Source organism: Epinephelus lanceolatus, chromosome 18 (genome assembly GCF_041903045.1).
Source record: "Epinephelus lanceolatus isolate andai-2023 chromosome 18, ASM4190304v1, whole genome shotgun sequence".
NCBI classification, from domain to species: domain Eukaryota; kingdom Metazoa; phylum Chordata; class Actinopteri; order Perciformes; family Serranidae; genus Epinephelus; species Epinephelus lanceolatus.
Genome location: NC_135751.1, coordinates 18,042,887 through 18,060,064, shown reverse-complemented (window position 1 = coordinate 18,060,064; position 17,178 = coordinate 18,042,887). Strand labels below are relative to the sequence as shown.

General features: G+C 42.6%; 1 protein-coding gene across 1 annotated transcript; it reads right to left on the bottom strand.

The window, feature by feature from the left end:
- Positions 1-6,311: 6,311 nt before the first annotated feature.
- lfng (LFNG O-fucosylpeptide 3-beta-N-acetylglucosaminyltransferase) lies at positions 6,312-13,846 on the bottom strand. Its single transcript, XM_033645666.2, has 8 exons — positions 13,308-13,846; positions 9,365-9,413; positions 9,050-9,152; positions 8,807-8,960; positions 8,621-8,706; positions 8,346-8,511; positions 8,035-8,120; positions 6,312-7,942 (listed from the first exon to the last, which is right to left on the bottom strand). Exons 1-8 carry the CDS (start codon positions 13,713-13,715, stop codon positions 7,876-7,878), a joined length of 1,119 nt encoding a protein of 372 aa, XP_033501557.2. The 5' UTR covers positions 13,716-13,846; the 3' UTR covers positions 6,312-7,875.
- Between the last annotated feature and the right edge of the window lie 3,332 nt (positions 13,847-17,178).

Here is a 17,178-nt window from a genome sequence, read left to right as displayed (position 1 = left end):
TAAAAAATGAACCACATTAGAGATTTAACCACATGATCTCAGCTCACAGCCAGGACGCTAATGTCTCCTTATCACCAAGGTTACAGCAAACATTCAAAAACACAATTTATAAAAGGAGGGAGTCAAGGTTGTTTCATTTAAACACAGTACATAACTCTTTTACACCAGTTAGTGTTGCAGCAATTAGACCATTCCCATAAGAAAAGTTACTGAGTTGGTGTTTTCCTGTAATAATACTCATGAGTTATCTCAGTCTGAGGTTGAACAGCATTATTTGCATCCTTATTTGCATTTTGGCAAAGCACCATGACTCAGTTATTTTACTCTGATGCAAATTACCTTTATATAACACATTTTATGCTGCCGTCTAAACTATAAACAGTCTGATCAGACAGTTTAAATCACCAGTATTAATGTAGGGACATCTGACTTAAACATACAATAAGGTAGCCTGTGTCTGCTCCTTTATCACTTCCTGCAAAAGTGCTGACAAAACATTCAACACCCTTTCCGTATTTAGTGTGCATAAACAGTTTCATATTGAGTATTTCTTCTGATATTCTTTTAAAAAGCTGAATGTAGACTCTGGCAGGATGGACTGAAATGGGCTTAAACAACACATAACATTGAAATAAATCATTTTAACTGAGAGGAGAAAAAAAAGGTTTTCCTTCAAATTCCTCACGTCCTCTACTCAAGTGCTGCTTACTATAAAGTTCAAGTCCTCGTATAGCAGGGATATGTGATACCTGGATTATAGCAAACTCCCACTTGGTGTGCCTTCAGAGCACATGTTGAGCAGGATTAAGGTCTGTGTGCCAGTTGCTGTAAGATCTCTCTGCAGGCCAATGGGACTTGTCCTGCCGCTCCTAATCCTGCAGACAATGCACGCTGTTAATTGGAGACTGACTGATATAGCGAAGGGAAGTCATGAAGACAATGTGCGAGTGGCCCGCGTCTCTGTAATCCCCTGCACTCTGAGGAATGTCCCTCTGTGGCAGCCATCCATACTTCACCATATGTACTCCAACTCCTCACCTCCCACTCTGGGTGTTTTTTTTACTGACACTTAGAGCCGCTGTTTTGTTTATGAGTCAGAGTAACACAAAGGCAGTGACTTTACAGAGTTGTGAAATTTCACATCTTCCACTGAGAGCACTGATAGGAGGTGCAAGAAAACACACCCAGGTGTTTGTGTTTTAATCAGCAGGGTACAAACTGTTAACAGACTTTTGAGAGTTTCCTGTCATTCCACCTCAAGACAGGGCTGAAATATCACAGAAGACATTCTGACTTGTCACAGCAGGAAAAGTACAGGTGTAAATAACGGAATGAACGGTAGGTGAACTCCATTTAGCTGCTTGTGCTCACTGGAACACGTGGATACAGCAGAGCCATCGTTACTGTCATCAGTAATGTGCTTTTCCTTCTGTGCCAAATAAAGTCTGCTGTGAGAAGGCCTGTTGTTAAAACCTGTGAAGCCTTAATATATAGAGTTTTAAAGATGTTTTCATATGTAATCATGTATAAAATATGATAAAAAAATAAATAAACATGAATCATAAATCTTTTTTTTGTAAATGCAAAGTGAAACAGTTGAACCCCAGAGAGATATCACATCACTTCTTGACAAGTTTGGAAAGTTAAACAGATTAATTATTTTATCACATAATGCTCAAGACAAGCAAAACCCTCAGATTGAAAGAAACAAGCGGTTTTGGCATCATTTAATTTCTCTTTTTAGTCATGTTGCGTCTTGTTTTCGGTCCCTGTGGTCACTTTGTAGTGATTTTACATTCCTTTTTAATTGTTTTGTTTCCCTTTGGCAATGTTTTGAGTCTATGTGGCTTTTTTGCATCTCTTTAGTAGAAGAAGAAGATATACTTTATAAATCCCTGAGGGGAAATTCGATTTTTTCGCTCTGTTGTCATATACACACAGGCCCGAAATACACACACATGCACTAACAGGACCTATACATGCATTGAATGGAGAGATGTCAGAGCAAGGGGGCTGCCTTGGACAGGCCCCCCAAGCAGCTGGGGATTCAGTGCCTTGCTCAAGGGTACCTCGGCAGTGCCCAGGAGGCAAACTGGCACCTCTCCAGCCACCAGTCCACGCTCCAGACAGGGACTTGAATCAGTGACCCTCCAGTTCCCAACCCAAATTTCTGTAGACTGAGCTACGTAATTACGTTACTATTTAGTCATTTTGCATATGTTTGTAACAAGGCTGGGGGTTTTGCTTCACTATTAGGGGGAGAAACATGAAACAGGGGGTTTGGGAGTTCTCCACAAGAAGAATTTTGACCATCAAACACTTAATTTCCTGCATTCTCATAAATGTTATGCTCCAATTTGTGCCTTTTCTGCAGAAATTCATGGTGTAAGTATCTTAAATTTTGTCAAAGTCCTCTGTTACTTTTATGTTTTTATTGGGGAGTGGACAAACGCGCATGTTCTAAATATTGAGGGGAACATGTCCCCTGTGTCCCCCACCCCCGAAATCTATGCCTATGCTTCATAGCGCTTTGTGCCTGCTGAACCTGTTCAGTAATATTATACACACAAGCCAATTCACCCTCTGACTATTCCAAAGTGGGAACTAAGGGTGGCCAACCAGATGTAGAGGGGACCAATGCCATCCTGTCTGTCACTGCGCCACCACTTCTCTTTCATATTTATGCTAACAGATTTAGCTGAGTGTGATATACAGGAAATGTCCTTTTGTGGGATGTAAAATAGAAGTTAAACTCTTCCTCAGTCAGAAATGTGAGAGAACCAGTCACAACAAGAACAAAACTCTTAACGGCTTTCAGCTGAAGCTGTCGGGTCATTGCATGAGTGACAGGCATGATTTCTCCCTGAGGTGGAAAAAAAAACATAAGTGGGCAGAGCAGCTGCACTTCTCCTCAGGTGTGACTCATATTGAGACAGACACAAGTCATGCAGGAGTTTTATGTTTTGTAAACTGAACATGATCGACATTTTGGATACTGGATCCTTTATCACAGGAAGATAATCAGCCGCAGCAACAGCCTCCAGTCATATTTCACCGCAGCTCACTGACAGTTGGGTGGTCGGCCAGCGGTGGATGTCTGTCTACAGTTGGGTGTTTGTGTTCTTATAATCTCTCGCCTGTTGCCACACCACACATATGCAAAGCAGTATTACTGAATTGATTCCAGTGAACGACAGATTTTTGGAGACGTTGCACCTGAGTTATGAGACTGGCTTCTTATTTAAGGAAATGTCATATGATGATATGCAAGTAATTCACTTTAAAGTGGAAGAACTGAAATACCCTCATAAAGTAAAAGCCAACAAAAATCAATAAGCGCCTGCACCTCCTCACTACTCCACGTCTGCCCCCAATTTTCCAGCTTTTTCTTTCTTTTTTTTTTTACCTCTGCTTCTCCTGTTTCGCGCTGTTGGCTTTGTTTTTTTCTACCCAAAATGCACTGCGTTTTATGTCATTTCCTCTCTTTGGTTCTCCTCCTCTCTTTGGTTCGCAGGATAGTCCATTTGCATTTCCCACTGTAAGCGACCCACACCAGGGTTCACTTGCAAGTGAACCGAGACCCCCAGTTTTCAAGCGGCGCAAGATTCGCTCGTTTGATCCGCACCAGAGTTTGAATGAGCGTTCATGCCAGTCCAAACTAACCGAACTATCCTTGGAAGCGTACCAGGGTTTGTTTAAAGCGGACCAAAGAGCACTAGTGTGAATGCGTCCTATATGCATGCACTTGCCCAGGTGTGCTACTCATGCGAGCAAGTGTTTTAAATAGTTGTAGCGAAAATGCATGTGTTTTGAAGGTACTGAACATACAACTATATAAATGAGACTTGAATCATGTTGTACAAGCTTTGCTGTTGTTAAATGTGGCCCCTTTTACTCCAGTACATCAAGAAATTTATGTTTTTGGATTCTTTGTTCACCGTGAGGCACGTAAAAAACATTTTCTTTATGTATTAAAGGTAACACAGGGTGAGTAACTGATATATGAAATGATTATTTTGAGGGTGAAGCCATTCCTCAAGTAATAGTTTGAAATGTTGGGCATTTATGTGTATGTTTATTTTATTTAGAAAGGGACAGTGCACATTAATGAACATGATCACTGAAGTCATGTAAATGTGCCAGATTTAGCCATAAAGGCTAATTTTCATCTGCAGTCCCTGGCAGGTTAATGGTGTAAGTGTTTATAAGGAAAAGACACAGATCAGAAGATACCCCTCTTATATATTTGTCTGTTAAACATGACGCTACAGCTAGCAGCTAGTTAGCTTAGCTTAGCACAAAGACTGGAAACAGAGGGAAACACCTAGCCTGGCTCCAAAAGGAAGACAATCTGCCTTCCAGTACCCCTAAAGCTCCCCGATTAACACATCTCATTCGATAAACTGGTATTAAAATAGGAGTATAAAAACAATTTGCTGTTTTATGGTGGGTTATGTGGCAGACAATTTCTTCAGGGCCCGAGCAAGGCATACAGTAAGTCAGTCTATATGAATTAAACCAACCTGCCTACTTTTATTTAAGTAACAATACAAGCCAATGATTTACTCTACTGCTTGCTGTACTAATGCAGTCACTACAGTTTGATTAGTGTCTTGAGTGTTTCCTCCTCTCTGTCCTCAGCTCAAACTGTATCCCTGCATTGAGGCTGAAAGCTTGGCCTCATCTCAGGGTGTAAATTGAAATGCTAATCGCGTACACTTACAAGCTCAGTCTGACTGTATTTATTATTCTGCAGTTGCTGGTATGGGAACAGACATAATTGCAATAGCAAACGTTAAGGAAAGATAAACAGTGGAAAAGCACCAAAGCACAGTAATCACATGTAACAACAGCCATTCATTCAGAGCTGCTCACAGATGCAACAGATTGGTGTGTTTGAAGGATTAATGATGCAGGGGGATTACAAATGAGCTGGAGGAAATGGTTTTAGGCAAATTTCAATCTGATACTTTATTTCCTCTCATTGCAATAGTGCACATGCAGCCTTTGAATGATTTCCCAGTGAACAAAAACACTGCGATAGTGTCATGTCTCTGCACGTTATGACTTTAAAAAATGTTGCATACAAGTGACAGTTTTGAGAGCCTGGGCTTAAAAAGATTAGAGACAGATTAGACCAACACTCTAATGATTTGTTATGTATGTAAAAACCTTTCTCTTTTATTGGAGGAGATCAAAGTGCTGCAGATCCGATTACTGTTTGCACATTCACAGCTTGCCAGTTTGATAATACAAGAGTTTTATACTTAAGCCTCATGCCCTCTTTTCCCATGGATGCAGTGCCAGAGGAGGGATCTCTCTCTTCCTCTTGAGTGAAGCTGATCAAGCCTTTGCCACTGAATAAACGGTTACCACTAGCTACCAATCAGACTGCTGTGATTGTTCTGTGTCATACAATGTATGATTTGAAACTTCTGCACTGATTTATTGGGAATGCTTTATGAGTCCACAAAGAGCAGACAGAAGGTGCAGATGACTGATGTCTGTTTGAACTTGTGATTCAGACACATAAAAGACTGCAGTTTTTCCCACTATACATCTCTGGAGGGCAAAGCTGTGATTATGGTTTGTGGTGGGGATGTTTGCTCCGAGTAATTTGTCTCCCATACAAGGCTTTGGAGACGGATCCTCTGCTCCATGTCTGCCAGACTTCAGTCAGCATGTGCATATGCAGGATGATAATGTTTATTTAATTGGATTTTCAGCTGATAATAAGTAAAATCTTGAGTATTCTATCTTATTGTCAGAACTGTATTCTTTACAGTGTAAAATACTGTGAGGCAGACCAAAATGCAACCCCTTAAATTCACTGATATATCAGTTTTTGTCCATGTCATGTGAAGAAATCCAAAGTCCAAAAGGGCATCAGACAATGTTACATTATATGTTGTTCATATAACTGAATTAACATGTCAGCAGCATTTAAATGTTGGAGCTGGCTGCTGTGGAGCTATTTTACCCCAATTTATGCACTGCTGGCTGTTTGTATATATGTTTATATATGATTTTTAGTATCTTAAGCAGCAAAATAGTTAGTAGCTGTAGCTGTCATGTAAATATAGTGTAGTTAATAGTACAATATTTCCCCCTAAGTATAAGTATAGAGCAGTAGGCTACAAATTAAAGAAAGTATATATACCTCAAAATTATATGTACAGTGCTGGACTAGATGTAAGCTACTTAGTTCCACCACTGGTTGCCTCATGCATGTATCAATAACACTATATGTACAGTAAGTGAATATTCTGAATAACTTGGACGACAGTCAAATAAAAACATGACCAAATATGTTAAGTTTCTCAGTGGTTATGCACTTTTATTCGAAGTTTTAGGTCCCACCGTGGGTCCCATGGTAGTTAATACCAGGATCAGCTCATAATCCCTGAGAAGCCAGTATTGGGAATGAACTGTTCAAACCCTCCAGATACTGGAGAATAAACACCACAGTCATTTAGCACAGTTCAAAGCAGTACAAAAATCATGTCCGGGTCATTAAAAGCATGTGTAAACCACAAAGTGGGACATTACATTCTAAACATTACACAATCACTACTAATTCAAACAAAGGCACAGTACACAATACTGCAATCAACATGTACAGTGTGACCCAATATGGGCAAGAGAAAACACAGAACACACCTCCACAGAACACACCTCCATGTGGAAGCACTGATGTTGCTCTTCTAAAGCTCTCACCTCACAGGTCTCAACACTAACCAGCCAAAATTATGTGTAAATAAGGAACATTAATGTTAATAATAACAGGCTCATCAGTCTTTTGTGCAAACTATTATAGACTGTGGCTCAGATTACACATGTGGTTATTATCATAAAGATGCCATGTGTTTTTTCTTTGCTCTTATGGGTTTCTCCGAGCTAAAAGTCACTAATAGTTTACTAATGAACCCTTTGAGGTGAGCGTCTCTTCAGGAGCAAACATCAGCTCATTTGAAACTCAGCTGTGCAATTTCAAAACAAACAAAATACAATTTTCAAAAGCAATTCAAAAGGTGATTGTAACCCCGAATCAAAATCTCTTCCACTCATTATTTTTCCCTGATTGTAACAAATGCAAGGAGTGTTATTAAATACATAAGAATGAATAGATAGAGATGTTGAGGGGTTATTCTTCTCTTTTTTCGTTTTGTTAGTTTGGACACAAATCTGAGGCATGTCATTAAAGGACGTAAATTAGGTTAGTCCACCAAAAAATATCAAAAAGGGAAAAGTGCTTTGTCCTGATATACCTCAGATTAGGTCACCCAAGGATGCATTTGGAAATCTGCCTACTGCCAGCTCAGTTTATGGGAGAAATAACACTGTTAACTTAAAAACATAAAAACATCTTCATATCAGAGAGTTTGTCCGGAGTCATCAGAGTTAAAAGATCTAAACAAAATGCCTGACAAAGCCAATTATATGTGATAGAAGCCTACAAACAAAGACCTGTATGGCTTTGCATTTTTAAAAAGCTAAAACAGAAAAAAGTTAATGTAAAGCTGGCAAAAAGGCTCGAATATATGACAATACATTCTATGAGAATTGCAGATACATTTACAAGCAACATATACATCACAAAGCTCAACTGATTGCCTGCAAAGCTTAACGCTGAAAGCTACTTCCTGCCGAGAGCTGGGTTCCTCCACCACTACATCACGGGGTGAGGTCCTGGCTCCGCACAGGAAGCAATAGTCCCGAGGCGGGCCGCACAGCAGCCCAGTAAAACTATTAAAGACCGCACACAACTGCAGCAACAACACAGCAGCGGCGCAGTCTAATACGAAACACTGGTCCCCACGAGCCTTTCAGATACCGAGGCACGACGGGGACGAGGATGAGAAAGGAGCGGTCGCCCTAAAAGGCAACCTGAGGGGGACACCATGGGGTGTCTGGGTACAGGAGACAGTGCACAGACTTGAACCTGGAAGAGAAAAGAGGGTCGGAGTTAGATTTGCTGAAAGTGGCTGAAACTGAGATGAAATCTGTGTCACTGAATGCAGAACAATCTCTCACCTTGATGGATCCTCCTCCACAGGAAAAGCCCCTTTCAAATTGATGATATTACTCTTGTTCTCAAACATCCCATAACTGAGGGTTATCTGCAGGAAAAAACATAAAAAACATGAGCAACATAGAAAAAACACCAAGAATACTAGATAATGATTATGTATTTTAAAAAGATGAGCTCTAAAGGATGTTTTATACTTTTGCATTGACTCTACAGTGTAGGTACAGTGTAGATGCATAACCTATACCTAAGCCTGAAGTGCACCTCCTTGGCAATGCAACTTCACGTCACGGCAACAAAGTGTTTAGTCTCTTACCTGCTTGTGAATCTCAGATCTTGACACTTGTTGCAGGTTCTCCAGGTGGGAGTGAAACAGGTTGCTGCGGGTCAGAGGAACCCCCAGAACCGACTCAATGATGTAGCCGATGGTGCAGTCGTCAGGCAGGCGGATTTTCTCTGCTGTGTTCATAAAGTGACCACCACTGAAAAGACAAAAAATAGACAGACACATGGTCAGGGTTGATTTTGATCCCCAAGACTAAGGTACAAATGTCCTGAGTGACAAAAGTGAATGTGTGTAAGTATCTGTACCTGGCCCATGGGCTCATCTTCAGCGCCAGACCCCGGCTCACACAGAAGCCTGCTCCCCCAGTAGCAAACCAGAAGTTGACAGGTTTCTATGAAAGAAATGGAAAAATTTGTCAATATAAAGAATTATCTGTAAGATAAGCCGCATAATCTTGAAATAATTATGTATCAAAATAAGAATCTACGTACCATCTTGTTGTTCCCCAGCCTCTCTGTGGCCTCTATGGGCCGATCCAGGCTGGGTTTCCCGATGTACATGTCCTGTGTGTGCGGGTACTGGGACAGGTGCTTCACCAGGGTACGAACATTCACGTAGTTGTCGTCATCTACATGACAGAACCACCTGAGAAATAGAAGAATTGTTAGATCATGAGATATTCATACTAATAAAAAAGTCACCTTTAAAATTTGTATTCAGTTGTAAGTACTTACTTTTTCCTAGACTCTATGAACTTGTCATATTCGACCGCCATCTTACAGGACAGAGCTTGTCGGCTATGAGCAGCAGAGCAGTTGGTGTTGATTGCGTGACTCCCTGCAGCAACAGTGACAGAAATAAAGATTTTTGATTGAAGATAACATCATCAATGGAGACTCTGTGTATTTTAATTTCATCTTCAACGGAAAAGGCTCAAAGCTGAATTTTTATGACATATTCAATATTTTTTCTCATTATTCCAAGTTCCCTTTCCAAAACAACAATGTGTATCTCTGTTCCCAACATGAAATCCCCCTTATAAAACTCACCAATTTTCTTTTTTAGGTCCTCATCTTCTCCATCTGTGAAGATGTACGTCTGTGAACAAACAAAGGAGAACACAGATGAGTGGGCTTGGTCTTTAAATCCACAACATCAGACCCACTTCGGACGATCATGTGAAGCAGTCACACGATCAAATTCAACAGTGTGTCCAAAGTCCTTCCTCACATCCAGCCCGGTGTGATTAGCATCAATCAACATGCCTTTTATGCAGTGGAAAACACATTGAGTTAAACAACCCCCTGCTCTAATAAAGGCCTTTTGTCCTGCGTTTCACTCTCTCCATGGCAACTATGCTGCCGCCCCGAAGCATCCCAGACATAGAACAAAGGAGGAGGCAGACTGTCCGCCCCCACACACACCCCATTCATGTATCCCATCCCCCGGCTGAGCCCCTTCGCTGTGCTGGACCTGCTGCCGGGCTTCAACGTGTTGAATGCAGCTAAAACAGTAGCATAAACCACTGACACAACGTTCTGTGTGCTCGCTGCTGTATGACTGACAGCCTCGATAACCAAACCACGAGCCTGCAGGCGCTGGTTAAATGTTGCAGTTACTCATAAAAGGAGTTTACAACAAAGGGCACCTTACAGGAACACACTTTAAAAGGAGCAAGGGAAGATTAGACTCCTCTTTATGATGCCTCACGCTGAGCAGGTGCAAGCTGCTGAATGGTGATGATGAAAGGGCCCTGAGCTCTGCAACCACCAGCGGTCTGTTTACTCTTCACCTCAGGTGAGGCAGCACCTGCCGAACATCACGCTACCTTATCTGAGCCACGTGTCTCGACACGCCAGGTCGTGGCGCCTTCTTAACCCATACTGACAGAGCACTTTTTGTCAGCTACAACCCACATTCCTGCAAGATCGCCACCCAGCTGCCAGGCAACTGCGATGTGTGATCTGCATCCAGAAACAGGCTGCTGATTTTACATGAATGAAAAGACACATCTTTCAACCCCAGTTTTCTATTTCTGCACAAGGCCTCGTGTACAGTTTGTGGGACAAACTCTGAGCAGATGTTGCTGATGCTCAGGCCGTGAGCCGGTATTTGTTTAAGGAAGGGTGGTGGTTTCACTGGTAAAGGGATCAGAGGCTGGCGCTGTTTGCTTTAAAGCCCGTTGAATAGACAGCCTAATCACTGAGGCAGCTGCCAGAGCTGCCAGGGCACTGACAGAAAGAGAGGGAGGAAGGGAGGGAGGGAGGAGAGGGGTGGAATCTCTCTGCTGATTAGTAAATCGAAAGCCGTGTGTGGCCATTCAGCCCCACTTCATCCCCTATCCTGCCCCCCCTCCGCTCCTGGCCACATACACGGCCAGAGCCTCTTCAATAGAACAATGCTGTGAGTTTTCATGCTGGGTAAAGTCTCCACTGGGTAAATTCTAAATATGTTTGCCAGCATTTGCATACAGCTGCAGGAGTTAACTAAAGAGAAACCTCCCTGGGAAGGTTTTTTTTCTGTCTTTGTTTCTGAGCTGAAACTTAAAAGAACAGTTACTTTCCTGGAATACTAATTCAAACAAAAAAAAAAGAAAAAGAAAAAGCCGGCTGTGTGTGAAGCAGAGATAAGAGGCGAGGGGGCATAGGGCGAGGAGAAGAGGGAGATGAGAGCAAAGAGAGAGGGGGGGGCTGCACTCCTGACCACAGGAAGGCATGGCACGGCCCTGTCTGAGCTGAACGTGGTGCCTGGCTGGCTGTCTCCAGCTCTACGGGAAGGAAGGGCATCAAGCTCCCCTCCCTCCATCGAACACTTCCACCCAGGCTCCTTCCCCTTTCTGTTTCAAAGCATTTTCATCCCATTTTATCAGGACAAATGAGTTGTACCATTAGCTTACAGGTTAAGGTAAATGGCATGTAAATATTAGGCACATATTTTTAACACAAGGCTGTTCCCTTCAGTGACACCCACCCACTTTGTGACCACTTGTACTTCATAGTGAAGCCGTTTCATAAACTCAACTACTTCGCCAAGTGTTTTTTTCCTAAATTCTAAAAGCGCTCATTGTTGGGAGTGCTGGCTAATTACCATACTCTTAAGAGAGGAATGCATGGCACACCATGAAGATGTCAGTGCCAGCTGCAAAACGAATCTCTGCTCTGATAAAAGCAGCTCCTGCGTGCCAGTTTTACAAATCAATTGTGCCGCTGATCTACACTCTGAAACAGTAAATGCTGTGATCCATTTTTGTCTATTGTTTTATGACCCCCCCTCTCAGCACAAAGCTATATTGTTTGAGGAAGACTAAAGGAAAACAGAGAATGGTATTATACATGAAAAAGTTATATAAGGATTTTAAAAGAAGGATTTCTGTTTTAAAAGCACCAATTCACAGACAAATTGGGTCTGACATTTAAAAGTCGTAACGGGTAACCTTTAACCTAAAGGCACTAACTGGCTGGATTCACAAAAAATGACATTTATGCTCTGAATGGGCTCAAAGATTAAGAAGGCCACAGGCACAATTGTGTCAACAAAGCTATCACAGAGATAATCTTTCCCCCTGTTCTCATGTAAACAGCTGCAGATAGCAGCTCCATCTGCATACAAGCAGAGAGATCTCACTCTGAGCAGAAAAGTAACAGGAATAAAGCTTCTTCCACTGTTGTCCCTCGTGCCACAATAGTGATCCAAACTCCACAGATGTCCATCAGCTGAGCGTGAGAATCAAACCTGAACACTGAGGATGGCCATATGTACATGGTGGGAACTCAGAGCATCATATGGCTGGCATTAAGGCCGTCCTTTGTTTCGTCTCTCCTGACCACCTGGCACCCTTCCTCCAGGAACTCCCTCTTGCATTGTGGGAGCTCAGTCTGTGCTTTTTGTCCCAGCAGCCACCCACCAGCTGCCTGCCTATAAGCCCTGCTGTTAACTCTGTGGGATGGGTTAACTAACATCATCCAGTACAGTGATTACAACCAATTAGCACAATCGACTCACATCTAAGCAGATGTTGTGGTACATGGTTTGGACATTAAAGCGAGCTGTGCAGGTGATTCTGCCTGGCCTAAGTGATTGTGACAGCCTATTATCATTAAAATTTTACAGACAGAGAGGAAACCTCTCCTCAAACTTTATGATGAGCGAGACTAAAGAGGGGGAGAACCTGTGTGTGTCAAATTAAAAAGACTTTTGAAGAAAGAGCATGTGACACCTCTGGGTGCAGGATAAAATCACTTTGAAAATTGTTTTCTTCACACTATGGCCACGTCTTTGTGCACCCTCTGAAGGAGCTTGGTTCTCAAGGCCCTCATATTCACACTCAGCGTGCCGCTTCCCAGCATAAACTTGCCTATAGATGCACCCCTTTGTCCCAGGCATCCACTTAACGAAGCCCCCGTTTTCCCATCCCTCCAGTAAGCTTGACCCAGACTCAGCTCCCACGTTCCCATGGAGAGAGGGGAGACAAGGGGCTGGGAAAAGGCTTTTCTTCCCCCTTCAGAAAGACGCTTTGTTAGTGCTGGAAGGGGGACAGCGCTGGAGTCGGTGCTGTGAAGCATCCATTGCACCGGGGGCATTCACAGGGACACCCAAAAAGAGGAGGGATAATAGAAAGTGGGGAGAGAAGGGGGGCTGGAAGAGGGAGTCCTGAAACTGCTCCCTCCGTTCTCAGGGACATCACTCAGAGGAGAATAAAAAGTGACAGAGCCCAAGAAATTCAGCATGGTTAACAGGGGCTGTGTGGCTATTTCAGTGTGTCATCTGGTGACAGGGGGAACAATAACAGCACTGTAAGCAGCCATCAGACATCACCTGTATGTGTGCCCTGATTGTGCAGCTCTGCAGCAACACTATCAGCCCACAAACATGCACATCACTTCCTGAAAATCTATTTTGCAACTTGTGCATGTGGATAGTAACTGAGATATGACTATGCAAATAAATCAAACATGAATTACAACAAGGATTTCTTTTGCACTTTTCCTTTACCTGTTGCATGTTTCTGGAGATCCACGTGTCCAGGAGCATATTCAGTCTGGACTGGTGGAACTTCTTAGTGGTCTTCACAGCGATGAAGATGTCATCAGCGCTGATGTCCTCGGCTGGAGGAGGGTCTGCAGCGGACGCGGAGGACCGTGCGGGCTTTTCCACCTCCCTCCGTCCCCGGGTCAGTTTGGTGAAGTACGCCGAGAATCCTTTCTTGGCACCCTGCGCGTCCTGCTGTTCCTGCTGCGCAGCATCTTGGAGAAGAGAGCGCGTCCCGATGTCCTCTCTGTTGGCTGCCTCATCTTCCACCTGAACCCGGTGATGCTGCACAGCAACCAGGAGCAGCACCAGACAGAGACATGCTGTGCTGGCTATAGAGATAGCTGTCTTCTTTCCATTATTTTTCAACATGATTAAACTTAAAAAAAAGACTAAAAACTATGAAGCGGCGCAACGAATCCCCAAGTCCATATGGTGTTTTATTCTCAATAAAACACAGAACAATAAATGTAAGGTCCGTAGTGATACATAGCTGAATCGCAAATAAGTAAAGTGTTAGGAGGGAAAATTTATAAGCTCCTATGCTGGCCACGCCTCATGGGAGGTCCTTGAATGCAGCATGCCAGCCAGTGACGCCGCAAAGGGGCTGGGTTACAGCTCTGTGTGCGCCTGTGCGTGTGTGTGCGCGCGTGTGTGACCTGCAGTTTAGCTTTTATAGATAAAACAAGTAAAAGATTGACCCTAAGGAAACAAACCTGCAGGTGGTCATGAGGAGAAGTGTGTTTAAAACTGCACCTTGAGAAAAAAAAACTGCCTCACTGACACAACAATGTGCTAAAAAAAAAAAAAGGTTTATCCTCCAGATTTAAATTTGCAACCAGACTTAAGACTGATTTTTTTTTCCAAGGTGAAGCTCTATTTGAACTCAGCCGAGTGTGAGCTGGGTGTTCACCAGAGAAATGGGCTCTATTGTTCTCCGCCGACCTTGTGAGGACTCTAAACAGTTGGCCATTCCTGAACACTTGTTATTCAAATTTTGGCTCTCACAACTGAGAGTGCCGTCTGGTGCTGGGAGGCTGACCAAAAGACATGAGAGCCCATTTAGACCAACATGCAGCTGGTGGAGCCTTCAATAACCTCCCCGACGCTCAGCAACCAACAGATTTAGACAGTTTAGTATCAAACAAATGTCGGGTTAAACAGAGATCTGAAAGGAAATCTTCAACTCTGGTGCAAGATTGAAGCCAAAATCCTTTAAGCCAAAATGCCTTATCACCAGACATGAGAGAGTTTTTCTGTTGGTGTCAGTGGAGGAAGTGAAAGGCTGAAAGAAAGTGAACTGAGGCGAAGGTCAGAGCTAATACAACTGGTGAACTTTACCAGCACTTTCTGTCCCTTTACCCTAAAGTATTTAAAAATACCAAAAGTATAAAGATAAACCTTTAAGTCTAATGCAGAGGCAGCTGAAAACACTGACAATTTTGGTCTCAATCCAGACATTAACAAAAACAAGCTTTCCATTGCGTGCAGGTGTTTCATTCTCTTTAATTCTGGGACACACGGGACATAAGTTACCTCCATGCTTTGTTGCTCCTGACAAGGCCTTTTGTTCACCTTTTAAAAAGTGTGCATAGAAAGGCGTCTAAAAGCAAGTATAAGAAACCAGGCAGAGGGGGTTGTCTCTGTGGCCTTCATTCTTCCTTAATCAACCGCCTCTTTCTGCCGAGCTTGCAGGGCATTCATCCCACCTCGGAAAACTCTTTCTGGGCCTTTGGAGTTGTGAAAACAATGTCAGTTGTTAAAATGGCAAGTGAAAGAGTAAAGTTCTCCAGTTTGCTCCAACCTCTCCCTCGGTTCAGTTTATTTCAGCCTTTTGCTTCCTCCACGGACAACGACAGAAAAACTCTCTCTTGTCCCCTTTGAGATCGCCTCATCTTTGAGCCCCCCGGTCTAACATCGCAGCTGAATACCAGTGAGATTAAACCCAGTTTCTTCAGACAGCCCACTTCCTCACCACAGTGCCCACAAACCTACAAATAAACACCAAAATGTGCTTGATTTTCCCCCTGATGGTATCAGCATGTTGGGGGCTTCGTGCAGCCAGTAAAGCCTCAGCATGGTAAAATTAAATGGCTGCTATTTATAGTTCCTGCTTAGATGATTACACACGATGCACATACAGCAGGTAACAAATCCCAGCATGCACTGTGACCAGAGTGTCACACAACATCCCCCAAACTGGCCATAAAGCATCATTACAGCACTAAGTATCTCTTTTTATCCGCTGATACACGCCACAAATGCTTGAAACACATGTGCACACTCAGCTCTGTCAGATGTCAGCTATAACTTGATCCACTGTATAATGTATATATATCCAACATGGAACACATTAGCTCAAAGCCACATCTTTCTTTTCAAGTCATAATGTTTCCATTTATTTTATATTTCAGTCTGTTTAACATTCCTCAGGATGGTTCCCTGAATGTTTCTGCTGTTTGAAGAAGCTTTTGTTTATTAGTCACTGATTGAAATATGTATCTACTAAATTCCAGTCTTTCACATAATGTAAGATGGTTCTGTGAAAAGTTGGCTAGCCGAGTCTTAGAGCTCCTGCACACTACACTCAGAGTCTTGCTCCTTTACTGCTGATTAATATTAACTTACAGCCATATCATGGATGCAGTCATGGTTGTGTCTGTTTATAAGAACCACACAGTGTAGGTTAGTGTCAACTGCCTCTGTCTATGTGTGAGCAAGAGCTATAAAACAGTACAAATTGAATGAGACCTCGCTGACTGCCCTCTGTGGACCAAGGGGATGAGAACCAGGCGGCGGGATCAGTCTGCGGTTCTGTTTATTTTCCCAGCATGGACACACCAGCTCTGATTGGATTACAGGTCACACCAGAAGTGAGAGCCAAGGGACCGAGCGTCCTCCTCAGAACTCGGCTTCAGTTTCCCTCCTCATGCAACATTAGAGGAAACTCTCCAAGGACCAAAGGCTGAGAATGCTTCAGCTGCTCCAGAGACAAATAAATACCACCCATTTTTTATTGATCTGCAGGGTGTATTCCCATAGGTCTCAATGAACTTCATTCAGGTAAACACAATGAACTGGTCCTTTGTTGAGATAAAGGAACAAACATCCCCATAATGAATGAGATAAATAATGATAGTGCAAAAGGCTGCACAAAATAGCTTCTTTCTGCCTTGAGTATCAGTACTAGTACAGTGTTTTATGCTAGCCTGCTACAGCGGAGAAAGTAATCAGGTCTTTTTCTTAAGAGAAAAAAGCAGCAAAAGCAGACATCTCTATGGCTAATATCTCCAAAACTGCAACCCATACCAGGTAAGAGGAAGAATATGTATTTTTAATTTGGGGGTGAACTGTCCCTTTAGGTTCATTGCCATGGTAAATGTGTTCCACCACTTGTGTGCCATCATGGCTATCACAACACTTATGCAACAGTAACAGAATCTCAAACTGTGTATACATAATAAACAGTAAATGTAAAAATTGTTAATTTTCCATCCCATTTGATGCACTATATCCCCAAATTTGGTGATTTTGATCATTTCAGATTAACTGAAGGATTGTTTCCTTCATGTGTAGAGGAAACTTTCTTGCTTCTTTCTTTTATTAGCTCCAAGAGGTATTGAGACAAAGCCAAAAACAGAATTTATTTCCTTAGCTCATATAAAGTTAATGTTTTGGAGACGTGGTTTTCACAAGATGGCACATTCTTTTGTTTTATTTTTGTGAAGCAGCTTGATTTTGTTCAACTATAAATGATCAAGGAGGAGCTGAGGGCGTGTCAGGTTACATGCTGGCAAGTCTGGACATGTTGAATATAATTTCTTCTATTCAATTA